The sequence below is a fragment of the Mustelus asterias genome, chromosome 12, assembly GCF_964213995.1.
Source record: "Mustelus asterias chromosome 12, sMusAst1.hap1.1, whole genome shotgun sequence".
NCBI lineage: Eukaryota > Metazoa > Chordata > Chondrichthyes > Carcharhiniformes > Triakidae > Mustelus > Mustelus asterias.
Window position 1 is genome coordinate 97,022,729 of NC_135812.1, and position 24,904 is coordinate 97,047,632.

At 40.1% G+C, this 24,904-nt stretch overlaps 1 protein-coding gene across 5 annotated transcripts in view; it reads left to right on the plus strand.

Moving 5' to 3' along the window:
- The window catches only part of cyth1b (cytohesin 1b), a 254,482-nt gene that overhangs the window by 115,178 nt on the left and 114,400 nt on the right, over window positions 1-24,904 (plus strand). Inside the window, exon 1 of one of the 5 annotated variants that reach the window (XM_078225677.1) lies at window positions 14,216-14,444. The exons of the other annotated variants lie outside the window; for them this stretch is intronic. Within the exon in view, the coding sequence (XP_078081803.1) occupies window positions 14,417-14,444 (28 nt within the window). The 5' untranslated portion in view covers window positions 14,216-14,416. Of the gene's footprint in view, window positions 1-14,215; window positions 14,445-24,904 lie in introns of those variants that run through there. 5 annotated transcript variants of the gene reach the window in all.

Below are 24,904 nucleotides of genomic sequence, written 5' to 3' on the forward strand. Positions count from 1 at the left end.
TTAAGTTTGCAGAATTTATTTTTGAAAATTAGTTTTATTTATTATGTATAAAACTTATAATTATGTACAACAGAAGCAATAATTCATTTCACCTTTATACAAAATATCCTTTCATATCATTATGTTTGCTTTGTTTTTGGTGCTGTCATAATTTTTAAAAGGTTGAAAGGCTCAACTTTCTTGGAATTTGATTTTGAAAACATTGTAATTCCTGTGATAAAGGCAACAGAACTAAATCATTCTTGCACATTATAGATAGTTACGGCAGTTTAGTTAAATTCACTATGGTGCCTTTGGGAGTGCTGTAAAGCTTATGATGTTTACTGTGTATTATTAACTTTGGTTTTTCCTTGAAAAAGCATTCACTCTAGATTCCATTCTTGAAAGTAAATGCTCCTTGCATGCATGTAATGAAGGGATCCTCTGGAAACCCACTGGCTTGAAAGCATGGTATCCCAAAAATGCAAATGAAAAGCTTCAAGTCTCGTTTGAATTGTAAAGAAATGAAAGGGTGGTCGTTTAGAAATTTGATTAAATGGACAGAGAGTGAGGGTGAGAAACAACCAAACTCATCCTTTTGTTTGCAATGTGTAACTATTAAAATTGTTTCGCCTCTTGACGTTTCTGTGCCCCAGTTGTGCTGATACATGAATGGCAAGGGAGGACAGTCTGAGGGATTATAAAAATGTTGCTTTTACTTCTTTTGCCAATTGCTTTAAATCTGTGCCCCCTTGCTGTCAATCTTTTCATAAGTGGGAACAGTTTCTCAATCCTTTCACAGTGGGAACAGTATTGCTGCATATCTTTTTATAATCCTTCTCTGAGGAATTTGTAGGATCACTTTTGGGGTTTAAGCTACAAGGACAGCCTAGATTGAAAAGTGTACTCAGTTAAACAATAAGCATGTTCTATTGAACTGTTTCATCATCCTAAACATTATACAGTAAAGGGAGATTCCTATACATTCTTTGATACCTCCCATTGTTTCCATATTCTGTGACTCTGAACTGTTGGTCATAATTTGGCAGCTGCACCCATTATCCAGAAATGACATGAATGGAAATACTGTAGCTATGAGGCACTTATGGTTCATGTGACTGAAGTAAAAATGGATGATGTTCCAACTGAAAATGTCCTGTATAAAATGTCTATTTCCACACTGCTTCAACATATGTGCATAAGTCATTGAATGTGGCAGGACAGGTTGAGCGAGCAGTTAATGACGCCTAGGTTATATCATTAGGGGCACAGAGTGCATGAACAAGAGGGTTACTTTGAACTTGTATGCAAGACTAATTCAGCCTCAGCTGCAGTATTGGACCAAGTTTTTGGTACTGTATTTTAGGAAGAATATGATGTCCATGGATAGAGTACAGAAAAAATTGTTTTTTTTTGGAGAAAAGAAGGCTGAGGAGATTTGATAGAGTTATTCAACATCATACGCCGCTGTTTAAAAAAGGAAGGAGACAAAAGGCGGGTAACTATAGGCCGGTCAGCTTAACGTCTGTAGTAGGGAAAATGCTGGAATCCATTATTAAAGAGGAGATAGCAGGGCATCTGGATAGAAATGGTTCGATCAATCAGACGCAGCATGGATTCATGAGGGGAAAGTCGTGCTTGACGAACATGTTGGATTTTTATGAAGATGTGACGAGGGCGGTTGATGGAGGAGAACCGGTGGATGCGGTGTTTTTGGATTTCCAAAAGGCGTTTGATAAGGTGCCCCATAAAAGGCTGCTGAAGAAGATTAGGGCACACGGAGTTGGGGGTAGTGTGTTAAAGTGGATTGGGGACTGGCTATCTGACAGGAAGCAAAGAGTCGGAATAAATGGGTGTTTTTCCGGTTGGAGGAAGGTAACTAGTGGCGTGCCGCAGGGATCGGTACTCGGGCCGCAACTGTTTACCATTTATATAGATGATCTGGAGGAGGGGACGGAGTGTAGGGTAACGAAGTTTGCAGACGACACAAAGATAAGTGGAAAAGTGAATCGTGTGGAGGACGGAGAAGATCTGCAGAGAGATTTGGACAGGCTGAGTGAGTGGGCGAGGATATGGCAAATGGAGTATAACGTTGATAAATGCGAGGTTATACACTTTGGAGGAAATAATAACAAATGGGATTACTATCTCAATGGAAACAAATTAAAACATGCTACCGTGCAAAGGGACCTGGGGGTCCTTGTGCATGAGACGCAAAAGCCCAGTCTGCAGGTACAACAGGTGATCAAGAAGGCAAATGGGATGTATTGCGAGGGGGATAGAATATAAAAGCAGGGATGTCTTGATGCACCTGTACAGGGCATTGGTGAGGCCGCAGCTGGAATACTGTGTGCAGTATTGGTCCCCTTATATGAGGAAGGATATATTGGCATTGGAGGGAGTGCAGAGAATGTTCACCAGGTTGATACCGGAGATGAGGGGTTTGGATTATGAGGAGAGGCTGAGGAGATTGGGGTTGTACTCGTTGGAGTTTAGAAGGATGAGGGGGGATCTTATGGAGACTTACAAGATAATGCGGGGGCTGGATAGGGTGGAGGCGGAGAGATTCTTTCCACTTCGTAAGGAAGTTAAAACTAGAGGACACAGCCTCAAAATAAAGGGGGGTCGGTTTAAGACAGAGTTGAGGAGGAACTTCTTCTCCCAGAGGGTGGTGAATCTCTGGAATTCTCTGCCCACTGAGGTGGTGGAGGCTACCTCGCTGAATATGTTTAAAGCGCGGATGGATGGATTCCTGAGCGGTAAGGGAATTAAGGGTTATGGGGATCAGGCGGGTAAGTGGTACTGATCCACGTCAGATCAGCCATGATCTTATTGAATGGCGGGGCAGGCTCGAGGGGCTAGATGGCCTACTCCTGCTCCTATTTCTTATGTTCTTATGTTCTTATGAGTGGTCTGTATAGAAATTACTGAGTTGCTATAACTGAGGACAAGGGTCTAAAAACAATGAGGGCCTATCAACAGTACTGAGCAGCTCTTATATGCTGTGTGCCTGCCTGCACCCAGGGGAGAACTCCCATGCAATAGACACATGACTCCTATTTTTCCTGCATCATCCCAGCATCTATGTGATCACCTGGTCTACAGTCTGGACAGAGTAGGTAAAGACAAACCATTCCCACTTGTGAAAGGATTGAGAACGAGAGAGCACAGATTTAAAGTAATTGGCAAAAGGAGCAAAAGCAACATTTTTATGGAGTGAGAGGTCAAGATCTGAAATGCACTGCCTGCAAGTGTGGTGGAGGCAGGTTCTATTGAAGCATTCAAAATGCGATATGTTATCTGAAAAGGAAGAATATGCAGGGTTACAGTTACAGGCAGAAAACAGGAGAATGACACTAAGTGAACTTGTCATTTGGAGAGCCAGTGCAAACATGATGGGCCTAATGCGCTGTCGACAGCAGTTATAAGGCATATACAGGGAGGAAAATAGAATGTTGTCATTGATTGAAAGGGGAATAGAGTATAAAAATAGGGAAGTGGTGGTAGAGCTTAAAGGACCAGAGTGAGACCACGTCTGGAGTACTGTGTATGGTTCTCATTTCCTTACTTAAAGGATATAATTACATTAGAAACAGTTGAGAAAAGGTTCACTCAGCTGATTACCTTATGAGGACAGGTTGGGCCTATACCCATTGGAATTTAGAAGAATGGACGGTAATCTTATTGAACCATGTAAGGAAGAGGCTGCTTCCTTGTGGGAGAAATCGGGGGACACAGTTTAAAAATGGATAACAGAAAATGAGTTAAGAGTCCTAATGAATCATGTATTTAAATTCAGTTATATGTTTGAGGAGAAGATGAAATTGAGGTGATGAATTTTTAAATTTGTTCTTCAATTAGAGGTAAGGCTGGTGATAATCGCCCTTCTGCTTAAACTAGAATAGTTTGTGGTGATGGTTCTCCCATAATGACATTAAGTAGGAAATTCCAGAATTTTGACCCAGTGATAATGAAGTGGGCATCCTTTGTCAAAGTCAGGATGGTGAGTGACCTAGAGATGGACTGCAAATAAACGCACTTCTACAAAATAAATCATCGTAAAATCCCTGAAGAAATGGTAGAGAAAAGCTTTGAGAAGGTAGGGCGGCACAGTGGTTAGCACTGCTGCCTTACAGTGCCAGGGACCCAGGTTCGATTCCTGGCTTGTCTGGTTTGTGCAGAGTCTGCATGTTCTCCCGTATCTGCGTGGGTTTCTTCTGGGTGCACCTGCAAGCCAACTTTTTCTGATCCATGCACAAGGCCACCCAGGTCCCTCTGTCCAGCAGCATGTTGCAATTTGTTTACATTTAAATAATAGTCCATTTTGCTGTTATTCCTACCAAAATAGATGACCTGACATTTACCAACATTGTACTCCATCTGCCACACCCTTGCCCACTCACTTAAACTATCTATATCCCTTTGCAGACTTTGTGTCCTCTGCACACTTTGCTCCCCCATCCATCTTGGTGTCATCTGCGAATTTTGACACAAAACACTTGGCCCTCAACTCCAAATCATCTATGTAAATTGTAAGCAATTGCGATCCCAACACTGATCCCTGAGGCACACCACTAGTCACTGATCGCCAACCAGAAAAACACCCATTTATCCCCACTCTTTGCTTTCTGTTAGTTAACCAATTCTCAATCCATGCTCATACATTACCCATAACACCGTGCACCTTTATCTTAGGCAGCAGTCTTTTGTGTGCCACCTTGTCGAATGCCTTCTGGAAATCCAGATATACCACAACCACCGGTTCCCTATTGTCCACCATGCTCGTAATGTCCTCAAAAAATTTCTATCCAGATGTCTCGCTATTTCTTCCTTGATGATAGATTCAAGCATTTTCCCCACTACAGAAGTTAAGCTAAATGGCCTATAACCTGCCTTTTGTCTACCTTTTTTAAACAATGGCATCACATTTGCTGTTTTCCAGTTTGATCGTTTCTAGGTCCTCACCCGCCATAGCCTCCTTGTCATCAATTTTTGGGCATGTTATTTGCGTCTTCCACTGTGAAGACTGACACAAAATACCTGTTCAATCCCTCAGCCATTTACAAAGAACAGTACAGCACAGGAAACAGGCCCTTCGGCCCTCCAAGCCTGTGCCGCTCCTTGATCCAACTAGACCAATCGTTTGTATCCCTCCATTCCCAGGCTGCTCATGTGACTATCCAGGTAAGTCTTAAACGATGTCAGCGTGCCTGCCTCCACCACCCTACTTGGCAGCGCATTCCAGGCCCCCACCACCCTCTGTGTAAATAACGTCCCTCTGATATCTGAGTTATACTTCGCCCCTCTCACCTTGAGCCCGTGACCCCTCGTGATCGTCACCTCCGACCTGGGAAAAAGCTTCCCACTATTCACCCTATCCCCTTCATAATCTTGTACACCTCTATTAGATCTCCCCTCATTCTCCGTCTTTCCAGGGAGAACAACCCCAGTTTACCCAATCTCTCCTCATAGCTAAGACCCTCCATACCAGGCAACATCCTGGTAAACCTTCTCTGCACTCTCTCTAACGCCTCCACGTCCTTCTGGTAGTGTGGTGACCAGAACTGGACGCAGTACTCCAAATGTGGCCTAACCAGCGTTCTATACAGCTGCATCATCAGACTCCAGCTTTTATACTCTATACCCCGTCCTATAAAGGCAAGCATACCATATGCCTTCTTCACCACCTTCTCCACCTGTGTTGCCACCTTCAAGGATTTGTGGACTTGCACACCTAGGTCCCTCTGTGTTTCTATACTCCTGATGACTCTGCCATTTATTGTATAACTCCTCCCTACATCAGTCACTACCTCACTATAACTTTTATCTATTAATCTCTCATTTTCCCTAACTAAACTGAGTTCATCGAGCCTCAGCTCCAGCTCCCTTACACGATCCTTCAGGAATGGCAGTTCCACACATCTGGCACAGATATGGACTTCCGGGAGGCAAGTTGTCTCCAGGAACTCCCACATCCCACACCGAATGCAGTATACTGGCCTTCCACTCATACCAGCCATGTCCTTTTTAGTTTTTGGGAGATAAAAAAAAAGGGGGTGTAACAGAAGAAAAGCAAACAACCTTCCTCGCCTTCGCCGAAGCCCTGTGAGCCAAAGCCCTTACAGCTCACACTCTGCTCCCTGCTCACTCCACTGCCCGCTCCAGACGCTGCCCGCTTAGAAGTGCGGCCTGCTTTTAAACCCTCCAAAAAACCTTCCCCAGGCTGCTCCTGGGCCTACTCCCTGTTTTGAAAAAAACCTCCGATTTTTAAGCCAAATTTAACTGAAAAATAAATAAATAAATAAAATGCAGACACAATCTTCCTTACCCTCAGCCTGCTCCTGTGGAACAATTTCCTCATTCCCCATTATTAAATCCCCCATCTTATCCTCTAAAGGACCAATGTTTACCTTAGCCACTCTTTTTCATTTTATATATTTGTAGGAACCTTTGCAATCTGTTTTTATATTCTGAGCTAGTTTACTCTCATAATCCATCTTGCTTTTCTTTATAGCTTTTTTCGTAGCTTTCTGTTGACCTTTAAAGATTTCCCAATCCTCTATTTTCCCACTAATCTTTGCCACTTTGTATGCATTTTCTTTCAATTTGATACCCTCCTTTATTTCCTTGGATATCCATAGCTCATTATCTCTTTTCCTAAAGTCCTTCCTTTTCACTGGTATATATTTTTGCTGAGCATTGTGAAAAATCGCTTTGATTTTTAGTAATACATTAAATAATGCATGATGTGTATCACAAAATTTGTGATGTTCAGGACACCAAAAAATATGAAATTAATTAAATTTCAGAAGCAGGAATGTTGCTAAATTCCAAATTTACTCACTGATCTGTCCTGACTTAATGTTCCAGCTTCTGATTGCCCATGCAGGAGGTGTACATGAATGACAGGTTTGGCTTGGGTTCAGATTTAGCTTTGAGGTGATTTAGCATCCTCCTGATACAAGGCAATTAGGCTCAAACATTATCAATTACTATCTTGGGTGCTGAGGCATTGGAGGGTGCCTGACATCCATAAAATTATACCCCAACAAGCTGTCAGTCACTTCAGGAATGGAGACGAGAAAAAGGCCCTGAGTTGAGACGGAAAAAGGGGCTGGTTTGAGTACATAAATTCTGTCTATGTATTTGCTGCTTGCCCATATTTCTCTGTTAGGCCCCACTATTCTGTAACTCCTGGCATCTCTCCTTGTCAGATAAGAAATGTGGTTTCAAAGGAAAATTGGACAGGAAAGTAAAAAAGAGGAAGTTGAATAAAACACGATTTCCCCAAGGAATTGCTCGTATTCCAAAAACTGTGAATTTAGAAACTGCAGTCCTGAATGAAGTACATCTTAGTCATGGATTGGCCTCAGTGGGTTATTGAACAGAATGATCCACTTGCTTTGGGGCGCACTGAATGCTTGGGTTGGCTTTACAATAAAAACAGGACATGCTGAAAAATGACAGCTGCACATTGCCGAATGTCTTCCTTCATCTCCTTTAGCATTTGTTACTCCACACTCTACAACCATAGACAGTTGAGAGGATTCATTGCTTGGAGGTTCAAATCATTTTGGCAGTTCAAATTCTTCACATTTGTTTTGCTGCTTGGGCTGCCTTCAGATTCCATGCGATCCAAAAACCAAATTCTATTGAGTTTATTATAGATTTTATTATTTATTTCATTTGTTATCCAGACAGAATTAAAACAGGTTGTCCCCACAATTGGTTTCAGTTGCGCTGAATTGCATTGTCATTCTGTTTTCCATGAACAATTATTTCCCTCCATCAAAATACATGGATGGAATTCTTAGGGCATACTTTGGTAAAGGATTTAATGAAGAGTTGTTCCAATATAGCAAAATGAATGTTTTAACCATCACTCATTGCAAAGACTTCATAGAATCATAGAATACCTACAGTGCAGAAGGAGGCCATTCAGCCCATCAAGGCTGCACAGGCAACAATCCCAACCAGGCCCTATCCCCATAACCCCATGTATTTACCCTGCTAATCCCCCTGACACTAAGGGGCAATTTAGTATGGCCAATTCTCCTACCCTGCACATCTTTGGACTGTGGGAGGAAACCGGAGCACCTGGAGGAAACCCACGCAAACACAGGGAGAATGTGCAAACTCCACAGATACAGTCACCCAAGGTTGGAATTGAACCCAGGCCCCGGCGCTGTGAGGCAGCAGTGCTAACCACTGTCCCTCCGCGCCGCCTAACTTGGAACCATTTGCCTAATTTTTATTTTTATTTATTCTCATCCCTCCAGAGTTAATTTTTCATAATTTTGTATTAGTCACCCATTGTTTAAAAGAAAGTTGCGCAAGTGTGCTATCCTTGTACCTGTGCATTGCTTTAGGATTAGCAAATGATAAACATGAGTTGGCCTTTTTCTATTTCTGTTCCTATTTCTCTGTCACCCTTTGCTTAATAAACTGTGCCAGTGAGTGAATTTTATGCTGCCACATTTTCCTTCCCCAAACCCAAGTGCAAATTGTGAACGATTAGGCTGAAGCCGCTCTTCACTCAGTATGCATAATATCAAACAGTTCTCAGCATTAAATCAATTGATAGTTCAGAATAAAAAAAGATGTTTCCATCACAGTTCAAAGAACCTTGCAGCAATTTTATGCACCTATAGAACCATAGAACATTACAGCACAGAAACAGGCCTTTTGGCCCTTCTTGGCTGTGCTGAACCATTTTTCTGCCTAGTCCCACTGACCTGCACCTGGACCATATCCCTCCACACCCCTCTCATCCATGTACATGTCCAAGTTTTTCTTAAATGTTAAAAGTGAGCCCGCATTCACCACTTCATCTGGCAGCTCATTCCACACTCCCACCACTCTGTGTGAAGAAGCCCCCCCTAATATTCCCTTTAAACTTTTCCCCCCTCACCCTTAACCCATGTCATCTAGTTATTTTCTCCCCTAGCCTCAGTGGAAAAAGCCTGCTTGCATTCACTCTATCTATACCCATTATAATTTTATACACCTCTATCAAATCTCCCCTCATTCTCCTGCGCTCCAGGGAATAAAGTCCTAACCTATTCAACCTTTCTCTGTAACTCAGTTTCTCAAGTCCCGGCAACGTCCTTGTCAACCTTCTCTGTACTCTTTCAACCTTATTAATATCCTTCCTGTAATTAGGTGACCAAAACTGCACATAATACTCTAAATTCGGCCTCACCAATGTCTTATACAACCTCACCATAACATTCCAACTCCTATACTCAATACTTTGATTTATAAAGGCCAATGTACCAAAAGCACTCTTTACGACCCTATCTAACTGTGACGCCACTTTTAGGGAATTATGTATCTGTATTCCCAGATCCCTCTGTTCTACTGCACTCTTCAGTGTCCTACCATTTACCTTGTATGTTCTACCTTGGTTTGTCCTTCCAAAGTGCAATACCTCACACTTGTCTGCATTAAACTACAAGGTTTTTTGCACAGCACTTCTGCAGAGACCAGATATCCATTCAAAGCAGCAGTTCCTGTTCAGTGATTGATATCACAACCCAGTCATGTGCAATTTCACTCGAGTAAAAGTCAGGAAAGTTATCCCCTGGTTTGTGTTCAATATCAGTTGCTAGATGCTTGAGAGAATTGAGAATTACCAGCACTCAAGCTTTTACTGAGCAGATTTATGATGTTTGACGTTCTGGTAGTTTTAAATTAAAGGACTGATTGCTTGGCATGTTTGAGGGCTGGAAAGTTCACATTTATAAAACAAAACTTCCATAAGTGATCAAAGACTCAGGCAATCTAAAGTTAAAGTTAATTTATTAGTCACAAGTTGGCTTGCATTAACACTGCAATGAAGTTTCTGTGAAAATCCCCTAGTCGCCACACTCTGGCACCTGTCTACCATAATGTTTACGGTCCACTCTCTGTAACTATGCTTCTTTCATTTCTGTTGCTTATAATGATGGAGTCCTCATGTTGATGTGTGTATTTTTGGTAATCTGAGAGTTGATTGATTTCTGTGCGTTGCACTTGTATGGTGATGGTCCACAAGCAATATAATAATGTTGCAAGTCAAATGATGAAACCAAGAAATAGAAACATGCCAAATGTTGAAGTCTTCAAGTTTTTGAAAAAAGGTCAATCTATTGGTATGTTTGTTCAAGTAAATAAACTTTACCACACTCCGGCTGATTCTATTTTTCAAATTTTAGTAATTTACTTTCCTTTTGGTTTCAACTAGTTTAATTTCCTTTCCCACCAGGAATTTTAATTGTCTTTGTTATACTTGTTTGCTTTTTTCACAATTTCACCATTGTTATTTTGTTCGTGGTACAAGTCAGTGCAAATATGGTATTGCATAATATTCTGTGTTTTTCCAAGTTCAAGTATAGAGGAACAAAATGTTACATCATTCTTCCACAGCATGCAAGAAACAGGCTGGGAATGACCAGCTTGTTGGTGCAGACTTGATGGGCCAACTGGCCGCCTCCTGCACTGTAGGGTTTCTAAAACTTGATGAATCAGTTTTGATGAGCTAGCTTGATTTAAGTTCAGGATACTGAGAAAATTGGCTAGCTTTAATGCCATGCAGGTGTAAATACATTGTGCCGTAGTTCATGCAAAATATTCCATCAGTGGCTGCTAATTAAATCTTTTCACCAGAGCAAATGTGATGAAACCAAATGCCACGCCCACAAATTAAAACAGAATATTTCAAATTTGTTTCACTTTATTCATGTTAATATCTAATTACTGCATACAGGTCTAATGCAATTTCAGCAGAGCTGAAAAGAAATAATGGCAAACATTGGGCATCTGAAATGCAAACAAATGATGGATATACACAGTAGCTCAATCGAGTATAGATGAAGACACACACCCTTTGCTAACATTTTATTTCTCTTACAGATGCTGCTACATTTTGCAATTTCTAATTTTTCACTTCTATTCATCCTTATTATGTGAGGTTGCAAGTGCTTTTTTTCTGCTCTGCCATTTTCTGTAGCTTATATATCAGTGAGAGCTCCTCCAAATAGTACCCTTCGTGTAACACCAGGATGTATCCAGCGTAGATATTTCTTTGACCCCCAGGCTGACAGTCAGTACTTCCTAATAATGCAGTAGCTTAAATTGGGAACTCACTATTGTGGGTAAGACATGAGGTGTGAAGAGTTCTCCAGTGTGCCATTCTCTATAGTGTGCACTTTTTTTTTAAATGAAAAATTGCTGCTTTGTAATATCGTTTGATAAGTTTCTATATGGGGTTTAGTTTTTGGAGGCAATCTTTCTGCAGTTCAGTATTGTTATTTGCGTAATGCTATAGTATATAAATTAATCTCTGGCTGTAATGCAAAATTGTTGATACCATGATTTGCATTGAAGTGAGTTGAGAAATAATTTGGGTGGCATTCTAAGTGAACTGTCAAACCACTATTTCCTGCCTGTCTTGTGTTGCCTCCCAAGGTCAATTTATACCCCACATATTATGGAATAGCAGATAGTTAGCAATGCATTTATAAGGTTGTAACTCAAAGCATGTTATTATTCTTATGTGGTAGTATAGTTATCTCGGCATTCGCAATGTTTAGAAAACTCTCATCACAGGTTCTCATAGGAATACACGTTAAAGCCGGAGCTAGGTTCCTTCAGACTTTTTTGCCTGGAAAGAAAAACCAATGTACAAGTTGAAACATTGTAGTATACGTGTGCAGCACTGTTCCTCATGCTTTACCACTCGATCGGTTGCTGGCAGCTTTGAGTCCCTGCCCGTGATGCTGCTCCAGATCTTGGGGGGGCAATTTTCCCACCTTGCCATGTCAGCCGTGGATCATGCTGATTTGGGAAAATAGTGTGCAAGCCTAAAAATCAGTTTTGTGTCTGGCGCAAAATGGTTTGAGATTGTCCTAGTCCCTTTAATGGCGCAAACTGGTATGTGTCCAGAAAGGGAGTGAGGCTGATTAGCATTTAAATATGCACAGCCCATTCAAATCCAGGTGCACAGAATTTACTGGGCTTCAGGCACGGCACGTAAATGGGGAGGGAGGAGTCATCCAGTGCACTGAGATGTGTCCTTACGATTTGCAATTCTCCAGTCATTGGCATCAACCCTGTATCTGAGGAGGACTAATTATTGTGGGTACCTCTGCTTTCCAGCTTTGATTCTCTTTAAATACATCTCATTGGGTCCTGGTGGCTGTTAGTACTTGTTTGGTGATGTATACTAAACTGCTGCCATGTGGTAACGAGTAGGATTAATAACTTGTGAATGGGTTTGTTTAAATGGTAGAATGTGCTAGATGACTTACAAAATCTACCAGTGAGGCTGTGATTGAGTTTCAAAATACAAAAGTTACATGAATGGACCCAAGCTACGCTGGACTTCTCGTCAAAGGGTATGTGGCCTTTTAGACTTTAGCTGTAGTGACTTGCACACCACAGCTATAAAAGTTTTTATTCCTTTGTCTTTTGAGGTTCCCATTGGTTTGTAATTGATTACACTCTGAATACTCTGCTTGTGACCCTTCTCTCAGTAATAAAGGACACTTTTAGTTTTACCTATCACCATGCTGGCCTGCATAAGATTTCAATTTGAAATGAAAGGTGCGTGCGTGCGTTAGGATTATCTGGATTTTGAACTTTTGAATGGGGTAGTAATCTCACTCAATTGCCACTCTATCAGAATTTACGTCCCATTATGTGCAACATGGCCACATTGTAATTTGAAAATAAGGATGAAAATCTTGCCTGATTTACTGGGACAGGTGGAGCCAGTGATTTGGGTGAATAGAAGCATGATGGGTGCACAGGACTTACTGTGGATAGAACATCGATCATAGAGTTTTCAATGTGTTGGAATTTATGGATGTAGGGAAGATGTTGAAATTATTGGAGCGATTGAACTTCATGGAGATAAAGGCATGGATTTGGGTATTATTGGTGGTGGAGGAGGGAGAAGTGTGGATGGATATTATTACACAGATGAAAGTAAGTCTTGGTGAAGGAATGAATGTGGTGCAGAAGGTTTATCTGGTGGTCAAGGAGGACACGAGCGTTTTACACCAAAATTTCCTTTTTTCCAAAAACGTGTACAATTTTCAACAACAAACGGATGTTTATATTATGCCTATAAAGTAATGGAATGTTCCAAGGCTCTTCAAAGGAACATAAAACATAGTATGACACAGAGCCAGATAAGGTGACATTAGGATAGATGATCAAAAGCTGGATCAAAAAGGCAGGTTTTAAGGAGTGTCAAAGAGTGAAAGCAAGGTAGAAAGGCGAAGAGAATTAGGGAAGGTTTTCCAGAGATTGCCACATAGGCAATTGAAGGCATGGCCACCAAAGGTGGATCAGTTAAAGTTGGAGATGCTCAAGAGGCCAGAATTAGTAGAGCACAGATATCTTGGAGGTTTTGGGGTCGGAGATTGCAAACTTTGGGAGGCTTGAGACTATGGAGGAATGTGAAAACAAGGATTAGAGTTTTAAAATACAGTTGTTGTCTGACTAGGAACCATTATAGGTCAGTGAGCACAGGGGTGATACGACAATGGAACTTGCTGTGCATTAAGAGATGGACAGCAGAATTTTGGAGGTACTCAAGTTTATATAAGGTAGAATGTGGGTTACTAGCCAAGACTGCATTAAAATAGTCAAATTAAGAGGTGACGACAGCATTAATGAAGGTTTCAGCAGCAAATGAGCTGAAGTTGGTGATGTTGCAGAAATGGAAATGTGGTTTTTGTAATGGCGTGAATGAAAGGTTGGAAACTAATTTCCGAATTAAATGTGACAGAAATTTACAGAAAACATTTTCAAGCACTACATTGTAGGAATGGATTGTAATTTTAGGTGCAGTTTAAGTTGTATTTTGAAACCTCATCTGGTAAAGAAAATGTGAGATAAAAAAATGATTTTATATCATTTCTTTGCACTTTAGTCAAATAAAATGAAGTAGTAGGCATCAAAAGCAACCTCAAATATTACACGCTGCTACTGGGATCTGCTGTTACTTGTATGTGTTGGAGAGTCAATATTATTTTTGGAATAGATCTCAAAGTGCCTTTGTGTAAGCACATGTACAGGCCTGAGAATGCCAAGCTCACTGAGTCATTTCTTACTTAAACATACAGGAAGGTCGCCAGCTCAACTGCGTAAGCAAGGGCGTGCCTGTCTCAAGGGTGCTGGCTGCAAATAAAGTTTGACGCCTCCTTATATAGCTATCTAGCTGACAGCCAATTGGTGTTTTGCTATCACTGTGTAGATTGTTAAAGCACACTAAGTAGTATGAATGTTTAGGATTGGCTCATGAATGTAGGTATTGGTAAGCCCCACCTGCTGTAAACTACTTGAGCTGTGTTAAGAATTCATGTTCACCAACTTCGGTTTCTGCGTCAACTCCTTCATTGAAATATTTTTTATTTACAAGTTATTTTGAACGATAGCATCTGGAACAATGGTACTCAATACTGAAAGCGGTGTTGGTAAGTTTAAATATATGCCAGGAAATCCTTTTCCTTTTTAGATAATCACTGCAGTAGCAATTCAGACCGCCTGTTTAGTATTCATGCCAGTTCATGCATTAGCTGATGATTATGAATTTAGCAATAGCCATGTTAGAAATGTTGGTAAAATGTTGGATTAATATATGAATTATTACCTTTTTATTATACTTATCAAGCACAGATTTTCAAAATGAAAAATAATATTTTTGGGGGGGGGGGGCGGGGAGGGGTAGTAGTTAAACCTAGTACTAAACCAGGAATTGGACCAGGCTGTGCGGCCTTACTACGACACTTAACCTTACTAAACTTGTAACTTTTACTGCCAAATGACCCGAGATGGGATTATAACAAGTGTTAGATAACTAAACAATACTGAATTTTGGGACTAATTGGTGGAATATTAATGGACAAAACAAAGGTTTTAGATTTAAATTATTATCGCAATAACTGAAGTTGCAGTGTCTCTTTTGTTATGCTCTTCCTCAATTTCTTAAAAGCAAAGTAAACATCAACTAACCATTCATTTATGAGTGGTATATTTGTGAAGCATCAATGTTGTCTTTGAGGGTTGTATAAGAACCATATTGTCAGTAGACACAATGGAATCTGTGTTACAATTCTCTGTTAAGAGATAGATATTACATTACATCAGAATATTATCCTTTACATATATTACATTTGGGTTGTGTTTGGAATTTTTTTTACAAATATGTAGCTTACTATATTGAAAAATTAAGCAAATTAAAATGCTTATTTTAAAATAGTTTTCTCTGCCTAAATAGTGTTTTTTTTCAGCACTTTTTTTATTCAAAAGGACTCATGTACGGGAAAGGTTTTTTCTGCTAGTGTTTTGTTTTAAAACAACTTCTGGAGCCCAAATTATCATAGCTTTAAATCATTTTAATTGGATAATTCATATACAACATGCTCCTCTCTTTGTGACTTGCAACTAAAAATTGCACATCTCCATGTGGTATTGGGTGAAGCATCTCGCTGCAAGTAAAAGAGCAAAATAGAATTTGATATGAATTCTGTTTTCCTGGGTTGCTAGCAGTTCTGTCTTTTTCATGATTTAGGGCAAATCATTGGTATTTTCTTCAAAGGTATTGTAACTGGTGTTACATTGCCTCCACAACATAAAAGATCTCATCCACCCGCTTGATTTGAAAGGCATTGTCAAAACAATGATCGTGACCCTGCATTCTCGAATTACCTTCCTAAATCCTGGTGCTTTCCTCTTTACCTTTTACCTCTTTAACCAGTTTCAGTCACCTGACTTGATTCCCACTCGGTTTTCTTTCCCCAGGCTTATAACCCCACATCCCACTTTGTAAGCACATTTGGATAATATGGGTTGGTGTCAATTTTCATATGTGCTTGGCCTTGGGATTTCTAGCTACATTGAAGACACTAAACAAATGCAACTTGTTCTTTTGCTCCTTGTAACTGCTGCTGAAGTAGTAGTTGTTCCTATACAGTGACGGGGAGAAGGATTTTGAATAGAGCACATGTATTTTTTGAAGTTATGAAAATAAAGCGCATCAGGTTGCAATAAATAGTCTCAAAATGTCTTTTGGTGTGTTGGGAGAGTTTGAATGGAGTTTCAGTTACACTTTCTTCAGCTCTGTTTTGAAAAATATAATGCCATTATTGTGTGGATTATTCTTGTTGACGAGGGATTGAGACAATAAATGTGTATATCTTCTGTGACCCACTGTAACCTTGATGGATACTTTGATGTTTGGATTAAATTGCCCTTTAACATCCTGCATGCAATAAGTGGCACTGTAAAGCTGGACTACTGCAGGACTTAGCAGTTTTATTGCTCCAATCCTGGCAGATATTATTTCAAATATAGTTAGTGGGAGTTCATGCTAATTAACAAACAATGGAAGAACTTCCATGCTGTGCTGTAGTTGTGATGGTGCCCATACCTGTTTCCATCTAATTTGTGAGTTTTACAATTATAATCACTATGTATTGAACTGTTTGCTAATCTCAGTATATTCTTTCTGCATTTGATTGGATGTTTTTGGAAATTAAACCAGTATCACACTACTTTTAAGGCTAAGTCATCAAATGGACTCTTGTGGTCTTTAAAATGTGGCTCAAAGACGAGGTAAAAACCTTCAGCTTGGGAAGTGGCTGAAAAACCGCCATTTTCCTGCAGATGCACTGTATGCAGTTGCTTTAAATATTGCATTCAGCATGCTCCATTCTACTCTCAATAAAATGGATTATCTTTGGGGACGTTTTGCAAATTTTACCCCCAGGACAGACATAAGTGCAATTAGGATGCAATGTTTGTGGGTTTTTTTGCCCAAAGGGATTTGACTAGAAATTCACTGCTGCTCTGTTCCCAAATGGTTGTCTTCACTGCTGTCTCGACGATCTTATGCTGTTGTTTCACTTTGGAAACAGAGTCTATGTGACAAGTGGGAATTCCATGCCTAGCAAGGTATCAGGTGCAGTGGTCCGATGTTGGAAGTCTCTTTACTGGCAAGCTGTCTGGGGGCACCTAGCTGCTTGCCAATGTAGTTTTAATCATTCCTCAGGCCCAGTATCAGGTGAGCCTTGGACTGAATCAAATTTCTTTGTCAAATTTTCCTGCCTCCTTGTGGAGAAAGGCACATCCATAAATGAACAGCTGAGGCCAAGGACTGAGGGGGAACTTTAGTCTGTTTCCCACAGTGAATTTTAATCTGTAGTTGGAGTAAATTAATCAGAACTGCTCCAGATGACTGTACAAATCATGATTTGAACCTGAGGAAATCTTAAGGAAGTCTGTGTTGAATAATTGCACGTGACTCATATAAAGAAAAAAATTGAATAAGAAATTCACCGTCAAATGCCAATCATTCCTCATAAATTGTACACAATTATATAAAAATTGAGTTGTGGGGAATATATGAACTGAGTCACTTTCCAGTGCTTGGTCAGCTTTTCACAATAAGGCAGACCTTGATAGGAAGACCAGAATTGCGTGGAATAAATACTGCAGTTTGTCCCTTCACTTTACCACTATTTTAACTACAGAACATTCCATTTTAAAGCAACTTGTACAGAATCCAAAGGATGGGTTGGAACATAGGATCCTATCCAGAAGAAAAAAAGATCTAGTTAATGGCATTGTGTAGGTGATATCTCCAATTTTGTCACAATGGCTTCGCGAAGCTTTTCTGATTGAGGGTTTGACATATCATTTGAAATCTTTCATAAAACAGCATATTGTAAGTTTTACCAGGTGTCTGGATTTTAAATTTGATGTTTATTCTGCAAAGGTTTCTTTTTCTACTGGTGCCACTTATGCAAAACTTAGCCAGTGTATTTAGTTTTCTCTTATAAGTGATCACTATAATAACATTGAGTTAATTATGCAATAGTAGGTTCATGAGCTACATGATTTATATTGCTCAATGGCTCATTCTTTTTTTGCTTCAGTATTTTAAAATCAACGCAACATTCAATCTGACAACAATGGGTGGCACAGTGGTTAGCATTGCTGCATCACAGCACCAGGGACCCGGGTTCAGTTCCAGCTTTGAACGACTGTCTTTGTGGAGTTTGTACATTCTCCCTGTGTCTGCACGGGTTTCCTCCGGGTGTTCCGGCTTCCTCCCACAGTCCGAAGATATGCAGGTTAGGTGGATTAGCCATGGTAAATGCACAGGGTTACGGGGATCGGTTGGAGGGGAGGCCTGAATGAGATGCTCTTTCGGAGAGTCAGTGCAGGTTAGATGGGCCAGATGGCTTCTTTCTGCTCTGTAGAGATTCTTTGGGGGGAAAAAAAACCAATATTGGCTGGGAGAGTAAACGCCATGGATTGAGTAGAGACATCTATTTGGGACAACTGATATTCAACTGCTAGATCACACTGGAAAATGTGTTTTCATCACCTCTAATTTCTTTTCATTTCTTGAACATAGTGAGACATTCTGTACATGAGTTCCAAAGATGATAAAGCAGATGGGTTTTGAGGAGCCTCCAATATCGCTCCATTAAATGGCCAGTTCTCACTGTCAGCGAGTCTTTTTTACAATGTGAGCCACGCAGAGGACATTGTAAAAAATCATGATCTGCACTTAGCAGATGTCTGCACGAGTAAGGCCCCAACTTGTGTCCGCCACTGATTGTGGTGTCTCACCACTTCCATGACTGAGATTGGCTAACTCAGCACAGACCACTGATTACAGTTCATCTTACAATGCTGTGCATTTAACATGGGAGTGGACAGGGTGTTTGATCAGTTTTTATTTATAAAATGCCAAGATGTCTGAAAATTACTATGATTAAAGAGTAGATGGATTGTGGCAGTTACACCCATATAAAGAATGTCCTGACTGTAGTCTCACTCTCTTGTTCATGGGACTACTTTTGAAAGATTAGCTCAGTTGGATGGATGGCTGGTTCGTGATGCAGAGCAACACCAACAGCATGGATTCAGTTCCCTTACCGGCTGAGGTTATTCATGACCTTCTCAAACTTGCCCCTCGCCTAAGGTGTGGTGATCCTCAGGTTAAAATCGCTACACAAGATCATAACTAGAAAATATTGAGGAGTGCGGAATTAAAACGATAGCAAACTAGATTAAAGTTGAATAGAATGGACAAAACAGCGAATAAGGGTTAAAGTCAGTTTCAGTGCGTCAACATTCCAGATTATATTTGAATGAAGGAAAAGATGTTGAATTGCTTTAAGAACAGGGTGGGTAAATGTAATTCAGACTATTTGCCATGTGGAGCATAAACGCTGATATAGATTGGTTGGGCCAAATGGTTGGTTTGTATATTGTAACATCTATATATTGTTAGCAGACCCAAATACACTATTAGCAAAATCAGATTCCTCAACAAGTTGTGGTCTGATCAGCTTCTCTCCACAGATGCTGATTATCTCCAAAATTTTCTGTTTTAATTGAGAATGGATCTTGGTTTTAATCATCAAGTCATAGTCATAGACAGAATTGCACAGCACAGAAAAGGTCCATCGGCCCATTGAGTCTGCATTAACAAGAACTACCACTAAAATCCAATCATCTTCAGTTGCTTTATCAATGACCCTCCTTCCATCATAAGGTGAGAAGTGAGGATGGTTGCTAATGATTGCATAATGTTTAACTTCATTCGCAATTCCTCAGATGCTGAAGCAGTCCATGCCCAAATGCAACAAGATCTGACAATATCCAGGCTTGGGCTGACAACTTTCAAGCAACGTTATGCCACAAACGTGCCAGGCAATGACCACTCCAGTAGAGAGTCTAAACATTGCCCCTTGACATTCGATTGGATTACTGTTGCTGAATCCCCACTATCAACATTCTGGGGCTTATCATTGACCAGAAACTTAACTGGTCTAGCCACTTAAATACTGTGGTTACAAGAGCAGGCGAGAGGCTTGGGCTCTCATGGTGAGTAGTTCACCTCCACACTTTCCAAATTCTATCTACCATCTACAAGGCACAAGTCAAGAGTGTGATGGAATACTATCCACTTGCCTGGATGAGTGCAGCTCCAATTACACTCAAAAGCTTGACACCGGCAAAACTTGACAAAGCAGCCTGCTTGATAGGCACCCCATCCACAAACATTCACTCCCTCCTCAACTGACGCAGAGTAGGAGCAGTGCATATCATCTACAAGATGCAATGCAGGAACTCGCCAAGGTTCTTTAGATAGCACCTTCCAAACTCAGGACCACTGCCATCTAGAAGGACAAGGGCAGCAGATACATGGGAACACCACCACTTTGAAGTTCCTCTCAAGTCATTCACCAACCTGCTTGGAAATCTTGTGTCGTTCCTACTTTGTGGCTCGGTCAAAATCCTGGAACATATTCCCCAACAGCACCGTGGGTGTACCTACACCACAGGGACTGTAGCAGTTCAAGGTGGCAGCTAACCACCACCTTCTCGGGGACAATTAGGGATGGGCAATAAATGGTGGCTTAGCCAGTGAAGCTCACATCCCTTGAATTAATTTTTTAAAAGTCCAGATGTATGGTGCTTTCATTCTTCACTTTTTCCTATAGTATAACAGTACCTCCCAAAAAAGAACTGAATTGTATGTGAAGGGCTTTGGGATATCCTAAGTCCACGATGGGGGTATATGTATATACATATTAACAAGTCTTTCTTCTTTATCATTGATGTTATGCTAACAGCTTGTAATTACCTTGTCATTTTTTAAAATGGGTATTACATTGGCCACACTCCAGAGTGGAGACTTTTTTTTAGTTTGGAAATTATTTATAAGATATAATTATTCATCAGACTTGAAGATCCATGGATTAGATAGCCAAATAGCTACCATCAATTTAAAAATGGTACCATCCTTCTCAACTGAAATTGGCAAGCAAATAAAAAATGTAAAGGAATCTCAAAATCAAGTCCAATAAATCCAGGTCAAGCATTTTATAGTGCTAAATTTCAGCCACAGAATATTGGCAGAGCAGCATATAAAATTTCCAGTATTCGCAGCTGCAGACAACTGGGTGGTTGCGGAGGGCAGGTGTGAGAATGTTGCCATGTGTACTTTACTGTGAGAGAAATTGTGTAAAGTGCTCTCAAACCCTGAAATTATCTTACCAAGGGAAACTAGACCACAGATGATTTCTTAACTCAAAATGAAGAGTGTGAAAATATTCTGCTGCTGTAACTTGCAGATGATTTAAGCATTGACGACAATTGACGACAGGAAAATATGTGTCACTTCAGGAAGTGGTTTCTGACATTCTCGCACTGAAACAAGGTGCACTGTAATATTAAGACTTGGGTCAACATATTTAAGGGGCAGATATAAAATTTACAAAAAACATTTTTGTTAACCTACATGTAAAATTACATAATTGTACATGTACACCAATATAGCTATATTAATGTTGGTGTTTTTTTAAAGCTTTTTAATTTTGAAATGGTACTTTAAACAACATAATCTCTTATGATGAATCTATAAGAAATTCCTCTTATTTTTCGAATAGAGAAAATAGTCTGCACATTTCAAACCCAGCAATTAATACATCACCCTATCCAAAGCTCAAGGCACTTGGTAAATAAATGTGGAAGTTAGTTTGATTGTTAAAATTCATTAGGAATTGGCAGTCTGGCATTTGATGCCTGTTAATCATTAGTCACCAGACAAGATCAGAATGTTGCTCAGATAATGTTAGTCATATTGTATTTAGACAGAAGTGACTTGTTAGTAAACATATTTTAGCTTAAAAGAACCCCACCCCAATTACTTCAGGAAACGTACCAGTCAATGAATAATCCCCAAGATTTGAATTCACCTGACTGTTTCAGTCATACATTTGGCAAAGATAAATCTTAAGATACAGAAACAGTTTTAAAGTAGTTCTAATAGTGTAGTACGTTTGCACATTCCCCCCGTGTCTGCGTGGGTTTCCTCCAGGTGTTCTGTTTTCCTTCCACAGTCCAAAGATGTGCAGGTTAGTTGGATCGGCCATGCTAAATTGTCCCTTTGTGTCCGAGGTGTATAGGTTCAGTGGATTAGCCATAACAAATGCGTGGAATTATGGGGATGGGTCGGTGGGCCCTGATAAGATGCTCTTTCAGAGAGTCGATGCAGACTTGATGGGCTGAATGGCCTCCTTCTGCATCGTAAGGGTTCTATGGGAGTAATTTTTTTTCTTCCTTCTGGCCTTATCTTTTGTATCTAAGTACTAAGTTTCCAACATGTACATTTTAAGTTTATCATTCATCCATTGTTAATGGTCTTAATATTTATTGTTATTGTTTTCTTATGACAATGTATTTGGCTTTTGAAGCTGCTCTGAACTTGAACACAGTGGTGTCATAGAAATGCTAATGTAATTACTCTGAAAGTAGTTTATCAATACCCCAATTCTGTACAACTGCATGAGCAGCATTATATTGACTACCAATAATCCTAAATTTAAGCAGCTTTGTCTACTACACATAGGCAGAGGCAAATATGTCACCAAAAAACAACTTGAATTTTTTTTTCATTCATTGATGGGGTGTGGGTTTGCTGGCCGGGCTTGTTAGGTAATTTTAGGGGTCAACCACATTGTTGTGTGATGTGGGTCTGGAGTCACATGTAGGCCAGCCCAGGTAACAACGGCAGATTTTCTTCCTTAAAGGACAATGATGACCCAGATGGGTTTTTATGACATTCAACAATGGTTTCGTGGCCATCATTAAATGTTTCATTCTAACTTTGCTTGGCATCTTTAACTTAGAAAACATTATAATGCGCTTCTCAAGTATAATCAAAAGGGTGTCAGAATCTCCAATGTCTGTACGCTCCCATTACAAATGGACGAGAAAGTCGGTAGAAAATTAGAGTGGAGTTGAACACCTCCTTATCCTTAATCAAGAAAAATATTCCTGGTTGAGTCCTTAAATCTCACCTGAAGCTGTAACTGAAAGATGATAACCTATTATAACTTTGATCTATACCTTAAATGCCACTTGATGTCTTGGCTCAAATTTATGGTCAATGGAAGGAACAGCTCACTTTCACATCACCAGACTGCTGTCTTTAGTAATCACCTTGGAATAGGCTTCAGATTCAAGTCAGAATTGTCAGTACTTGTTGAAATTCTTTGTAGAAATGTGAAACCTTGAATGACGTACTAATCTTTAACGAGGCTGACACATTCCTTTGAAACAATAATCTGTCTATGGAAACAATAATCAAATGTTTATTTTAATAACTTATTTAAAATTACACGACCATTCCTAATATTTGAGTTGGGGGTATATAACTTTGAGGTAGGGTAGTAAGTTGTGCTGAATTCTCCACTTTACTTATGCTTACGGCGCAGGGCCACAAGAATTACATACGCACAAGTGTTTTCTCCATCAGGTTGAAAGAATTTAATTCATATCCCCTGTCTAATTTCTTCTCATTAGTTTCTTGGAGGTTTGTAAGGTCTTGACCTGGAAAGGCATGCAGCCTTATGAGTGTAAGAGGGTTAGGAACACTCTTGAATATTCTGTTAATCAGGCATGGAAGTGTTGTGATCATAGTTCTTTCTGGCCATCTAGATACATTGGAATATAGGAGTAGGCTATTTGGGCCTTTGAGCCTGTTCTGCCATTCAGTTAGATCACTGCTGATCATCAACCTCAATTCCACTTTCCTGCACTATCCCCAGATACTTAGATTTCTGGATACTAATGACATCAATCAATTTCAGCCTTGAACATGCTCAATGATTGAGCTTCTACAGTCCATGGGATACGAAATTCCAAAGATTCACACTCTTGGAATGAAGAAATTTCTCCTCAGTCTTACGTGACCTTCCCTTATTCTAAGACAGTGTTTCCTAGTTCTAGAATCACCAGCTGGAGGGAACATCCAATCTAGATCTACCCTGCTACTTCATGTAAGAATTTTTAAAGCTGTGATGCAATCATCTCTCATTCTTCGAAACTCTAGAAAATATAAGCCCAGTTTCCTCAATCTCTCCTCATAAGACAATCCTGCCACCCCAGGGATTAGTCTGGTGGACCTCAATTGCGCTGTCTTTATAGCAAGTATACCCTTCCTTGGAAAAGGAGACCAAAATTGCACACAATATTCCAGGTCTGGTCTCATCAAGGCTCTAATAACCCAGTGAAATTCCACCATGTCAGTTTGTGAAGTTGAATTCGGTTTAAAATAATACATGGAAATAAAAAGCTAGCATCAGTACAATTGTCGATGTTAAATCATTGTAACATCCCAAATGATTCATTAATATCCTTGAGGGAAGGAAAGCTGTGCCTAGTTGGCTCACATGTGACTCTAGCCTAACACCTATTTGATTGGCTTAACATTCCTCTGAAGTAACCTGGCTCTCCACTCAACAGTATTAAACTGTTAAGAAGATGGACTCTCACCACTGTCTTGGACAACTGGGGATGTGCACTCAATGTTGGCCATGCTAATGATGTCCACATTCTAAGACTGAATTTTTAAAAATCATTCTGGTTGAGAAAGACAAATCCCATGTTATTCACTAACCTGGTTATGCACTTCTGTGAATGTGCCCTTGACCCAGCCACTGGTGGTGGTTTATGTATTGGGCTACTGGAGGATTCAGTCACTGTGTGTGTGATTGGGCCTTCCTTGTGCTCACCACTTCCATTGATAACAATACTAAAGATATAAACCCACATCCTGCTACTTTTATGATGCAGAATGTTATTTTGTTTTCTAATTTTTCAGTTGCCTATTCTGAACTTGGAAATGGAAATATTTTTGTCAATCGGTGGAGGCATTGGGCTGTTTCTGGTTTTGTTTTTCGTTCCTGGCTCTGCATACCCGACTGGGAGGGAATGGCCTGGATGATTGTTATTTCATTCCAGGGTTTGCTAAAAGTCATGACCGGTGACCCAGGATTGAGTGTGGAATGTGCCAGGTTTGGAGACAGGCTGGGCGAAAGGCCAGCACTGTATTAAAGATTTTTAGAAA